The sequence below is a fragment of the Chinchilla lanigera genome, unplaced genomic scaffold (genome assembly GCF_000276665.1).
Source record: "Chinchilla lanigera isolate Chin_1 unplaced genomic scaffold, ChiLan1.0 scaffold00013, whole genome shotgun sequence".
Lineage (NCBI taxonomy): Eukaryota > Metazoa > Chordata > Mammalia > Rodentia > Chinchillidae > Chinchilla > Chinchilla lanigera.
Window position 1 is genome coordinate 17798976 of NW_004955414.1, and position 5874 is coordinate 17804849.

General features: G+C 35.6%; 1 protein-coding gene across 2 annotated transcripts in view; it reads left to right on the forward strand.

Moving 5' to 3' along the window:
* The window catches only part of Rab6a (RAB6A, member RAS oncogene family), a 48657-nt gene that overhangs the window by 40905 nt on the left and 1878 nt on the right, over window positions 1–5874 (forward strand). For both annotated transcript variants that reach the window (XM_005379940.2, XM_005379939.2), the window contains exon 7: window positions 4845–4911. In XM_005379940.2, the coding sequence (XP_005379997.1) occupies window positions 4845–4911 (67 nt within the window). The remainder of the gene's footprint in view (window positions 1–4844; window positions 4912–5874) is intronic.

Genomic DNA, 5874 nt, shown 5'->3' on the forward strand with positions numbered 1-5874 from the left:
TTTTTTGGTTTTTCTCCGGTACCGGGAACCGAACTCACGACCTTGCGCTTGCCAGGCAGGCGCTTTGCCGCTGAGCTAAATCCCCAGCCCCAAAGTAAAATCTTTTCAATTAGCTTTGTGAACATTTCTATTCTCATTTTTGCCATATTGTTTCCCGTCCATTTTTACGTTGAATCATTAAGGCAAGAAGGTTGCCCTATATCTTCTCTGACATTCCCCACCCTACCTTGTGGCTGTGGTAAATGACTCTCTTCTGTGTTTTCATAGACGGCCGAATCCTATGTAGCCACTATTACAGAACTTACCACAGTATATTGAAAATACTCCTCTTTCATCAAAGTATGTGTTTCCCAGAACTCAATGTAAATGTAATATAGTAAATGTTAAGTAGCTGAATCCATAAGAACCACAGACAATTCCAGATTTTGAGTAATACAAGTTATAGCAATATTACCATATACCACTTAACTAAGACAAAAAAGTAGGTAGCTTTGTCTAGCTCTCCCTGTTGGAGACATTTTGATAAGAGTGTGAGCTTGTTGTTTTTGTGTAGTGCTGCAGGATGTCTTTTTCTGGTTCTGTGTTATCACCTAAAGAAGATATTGCTGTGGTCCTTGCAGTCCTCACCTTTAGTAATCTTACAGGTTTGGAAGCTCTAGAATTAGAACATAGAGAACACTACTGATGATTAGTGTCTTCATGATGTTTAATTCCTTGCAAATTTAGATAATCCCAGGATGTTGTGAAGGAGAATGTCTCATTCTTTTTTTTTTGTCTTTGAGACAGGGTTTCACTGTGCAGGTCTTGAACTTTATAGCCCAGACTGGCCTCAAGCTCATAGCAAACCTCCTGCTACAGCCTCCAAAGTGCCAAGTTTATACTTGGCTTCCATTATTATTTTATAAGCACAGAATTTTTAATATGTTTATTTAAGCAAAAGTTTGTATGTCTTGGCCAGGCATGGTGGCACACACATGTAATCCCAGTACTCAGGAAGCTGAGGCAGGAGGATTGTCATGAGTTCAAAGTCAGCCAGAACTACAAGACCCTGTCTGAGAGAGAGAGAGAGAGAGAGAGAGATATCTTAATACAAAATTCAAAATGTTGGGGCTGGGGATTTAGCTCAGTGGCACAGCACCTGCCTGGCAAGCATACGGTCATGAGTTCGATTCCTGGTACCAGAAGAAAAACAAAAACAAAATTCAAAATGTTTTTATCACCTATTCCAAACCACAAGTGGAAAATTCCACGCTTCATGTGGCAGGTTGAGTCAAAACACAGTTGCACTAAAAATATAGCTTTAAATTACTTTCAGGCTATACATTTAAGGAGTATATGAAACTTGAATGATTTTCATGTTTAGACTTGTGTCTCATCCATAAGATAGCTCATTATGTACATGAAAATATTCCAAAATCTGAAATACTTCTCATCCCAAGAATTTCAAATAAGGGATACTAACCTTGTTATACCATAAAATTCACTATTTTAACTATATAATTCAGTTATGTAGTGTTACAGGTTGTCTTTTTCTGGTTCTGTGTTACCATCTAAAGTAGATATTGCTGTGGTAAATTTATGGGATTGTACAGCCATCACTGCAGTCCAGTTTTAGAATATTTTTATCAGTAGGCACATATTTTTTTCTCAAAACCTAATACAAATAGATATAGTTAACAGTGATAATGAAGTGGTTTTTTTTAACAAAACAGTCTTGTCTTCAAAACCCATTTACTATTTTTTTTTAAGTGCCTAATTCTACTGAGACTTCAGTTTAGTATCTTTTAAGTATACATGCAACCAAAATACAGTTCAACGTGGAACAAAACTGCCATCTTTTTGTTTAGTTTGCTCGTTCATGTAGCTTTTTTTTTTTTTTTTTTTTTTGAGACAGAGTCTTGCTATGTAGTAGAGGCTGGGTTTGAACTCACTATATAGCCCAGGCTGTCCTCGAACTTGTGGCAGTCCTCCTCCTTTAGCATCCTAAGTGCTGGGATTATAGGCATATGCCACACAGTCTGGCTTTTTGTTTGTTTGTTTTTGCTCTGTATTTTAGGTTGGCATTAAACTCATTATGTAGCCCAGGCTGGCCTTGAACTCCACAGCATCCTCCTGCTTCAGCCTTCTAGGTGCAGGGCTTATACGAGTTCACTACGACACCAGCTATAGCTTCCTTCTTAACCCATAATAATCAGTACATATTTTTCATTTTATAGGAAGTCCCATAGTTCATTAGTTATGATTTTATTTCAATATTTAGAGAGTGTCCTTTATATAATTCAGTAAGGAAGCAAAATAAGAAAGGCAAAAAAACTTACGTTACTGAGCACATTTAACTAATAGGTTAAAATCTTCCCCTTGCATTTGTTATTGATCAGTCATATAAAATATTTATATTTCTGTCATGTGGGAAAATGACTTGCAGATTTGAAGTATCAACTAAGAGCGATATTGAAATATTTTTGTGATTTGTATCTATTCCTTCAATTTTTAAATAAAATACTACCTTTTTTGTTTTTCATTTTATTTTTTTAATATCACCTCTTTTGCCTTGCCCTCGGCTCTACTGATATCAGAAATGTGCTGTATATACATTTTGGCTAGATTAGTGTTAAAATAATTGAAGTTAAAACTGAATATCGTGTAGAATGAATTTCTGGGTTATAGAAGAAAATTTAAAATAATCCTAGAAACACTGTTATAGGGCTGCATTGTTGGTCACAATACTGTCTGCTACAGTTTGCAATGTTACATGGTGGCGTTTGTATGATGTTGATAAGAGAACACTTTTTTTTTTGCCTTCTTTTTTTTGTTTGTTTTGTTCACTTTTTTAGGACAGGGTCTCACTGTGTACAGTAGTTCAGGCCGACCTCAGACTTGCTGTGATCCTTCTGCCTCAGCTTCCCAAGTGTGGGGATTATAGGCATGTGCCACCATGCCTGGCCTTTTCTGATTTTTTTATAAAATATGTTTTCCTTTAGAATCTGTTTTCTTTATGACTGCATCAAAGGTGATTTATTAATAAGTAGTAGAGTTTTGAACTGAAAGGGTTGATTTTTTTAAAATTCACTGCCTAGTATGAATACATACATTAGAACTTAAGAAAGATTAGAATCACCTAATTTGATATTAAAGTTTTATTAACATTTACTGTCTTTAAAAGAGCATACTTTGAAATTTACGTGACTAGTATACTAAGCAACCTATATAGCTTTGTAAGTTTTTAGCTATTTTTGTTCATAAGATTAACAGCTTTCACTTTTATTGCTTATTGTGGCATTTAGTCTTATTTCTAGAATGTTTACATTTGACAGGCTGGGGGTTTAGCTCAGCGGCACAGCACCTGCCCAGCAAGCTCAAGGTCATGAGTTTGATCCCCAGTACCAGAAAACAAAACAAAAAAATAGAATGTTTACATTTGAATCTAAATATTCATGTATTAATCCTAAGTGACCCACCATGTACAATTAATATTATATTGATTTTATAATATTGGCAATTTATAAAACTATGATCTTTGATTATGTACAGTATATGGTATCCCAGAAATAATGTTAAAATAAACATTCTATAATTCAAATGTAATAGTTGATTTGGGTTAAATATTGAAGCTAAAGCCTAATATTGGCACATCTCAAAAATTACCATTTTTTCCAGACTTTCCTACTCCCACACTCTCTGCTTATTGTCCAACAAATCAAAATTTCACAGTTTGCTCTATTTTTGTACTTACTTTCCTAAACATATTACTTATAGTTCCTTATCTCTGGCTTTACATTCATTCTGTTGTTTCTCAATTTAAGTAAGCAACATTTATGAAGTCTTTTACAAAGTATGATTTTCAGCCATAACATTTACAGTTGCCTATAAATCCCAACCAAGATGTCACTTCCTTAAGATGTTTCCCACTCTGCTGAGGCTGTCCTTCTTACATCTGTATTCTCATATTTTCTGTTTCCTTGTTTTATAGAAATTCATCACATTGTGATGTCAGGGATAGGGTCTATCTCTTTTGCCAGATTGTAAGCTCTTAAATTAAAAGTGTTCACTTAGTTTCTGTATCTATGAAGAGCTTGAGATAATGCTTTAAGTTAACGGTTACTTCAAGGGAGTTACATGACATAGCATTTACTTTCTGGAATTCTACACTGCATGTTAACTAAAGGAGAAATAATTGAAATAATCAGGCAGTTTTGCTTGTCATTGTACTAAAAAAGTATAAGTCTAAGATTGGGCACGTTAGAAGTGGTGTGAATCTTTTGTTCCTTTGGTCATTATCTGTTCCCACATGCCTTTCAAACATCTCACCAGGATTGTTTCCTCCTGCTGAAGGTATTTTTTATAGCCTCGTACCTCAAAGACACAACCACTTGCTCGGATGATGGAGAAAAGGCCAGCTGTGTTGGACTTGAAAGGTCTTATGCTGGTCTCTAACAGTGTTTTTCTAAGTAATTATCAAGGGTAACTTTGTCACTGTATATAATACACTGAGTTTGGAACCTAACCCTTTATGAAAGATAGAAATGCCACTGTACTGTTTTCCTAGATGAATTGTTTGTCCTTTCCCTGAGTTTCTGTAGTGTTTCATTTTTATGACTCAAGCGACATTTTTGCTGCTTATTTCACAGCTGTTTGTTCATGTCTTGTCTTACCAGTTGGAAAGCAGAAGTCATGTCTGTATTACCTCTTTATATTTGGTGTGCTTTTCATAAGATGCTCATTTATAAAATGAATATATATTTTAATATGCCTTCATGATGCTAATGTTTAAAGAGTAACCCCAAAACCCTGTCTTTTAACTCACCACCCACTGGTTACCCACCTTCACACCATCTCTCCCGCAGCTCTTCCGACGTGTAGCAGCAGCTTTGCCTGGAATGGAAAGCACACAGGACAGAAGCAGAGAAGACAGTATCCTTTGTGTTCCTGATGTTAAAACTAGTCTTTGGAGCCCTATTTAGTTGGCTGAGGAATATTGTGCCATCGTCTTTTACAGCCAGGAATTGATGGCTTAGGTACACAGAAAAGCAGAGGTTTTGGTAACAAGTGAGGTCTTAACCAAGTGCATTTTTTGCAGCCTACTATTCACTATAATTAACCAGTGATAAATGTTTGCCTGCCTGCTTTTTAAGGAACAGGAAATTTAGAAGTCCTAATCTCCTGCTACTTCATTCAGAGTCCTGTTAGCTCTGGGCTTTTCCCCACCATATGTTATATTTTCTTTTCATACTTTTTCTAAACTTGTGCTTTCTTCTTGGCATGGGCAAGAACTAATTCAGAACTGGACTTTATCTTGACCACCACTTTCAGAAACAACAGGACATAGTAAGGTGTATCTAATAATTTCTAAGGAATTTGAGTTTTGATGTTCTCAAATTTCTTATCAAATTTACTGTTTTATATTTACCTTCTAGCATTTTTATATTTGAAGACATTTTGATTTGCTTGATTGCTTGATTGATTGATTTGGGGGGTATTGAGATAGGATCTTGCTATATAGCTCAGGCTGACCTTGAATTCACTATGTAGTCCAAGGTGGCCTTGAACTCATGCAGTCCTCCTGTTTCAGCCTCCTCAGTGCTGGGATTACATGAATGCACCAACATGCTTGGCAGCCATAGAATTTATAATACTTTATATTCACCTCTTCTTGCGTCTAAATGTTTTATACAGTGGTACCTCAGTTCATGAACTTAGTTCTTTTCACAATTCTGGTTGCAAGCTAAACTGGGTGAAAACAAAATCAAATTTCCCTTAAAGTCAACATTGAACCTAACCATTGGATTTGATTTGGTTTTCTTCCAACTCAGTTTGTGAACAGAATCATGTAAAGAATCAAGTTTGTGAACTGAGGTAACACTGTATTTTCCAAAG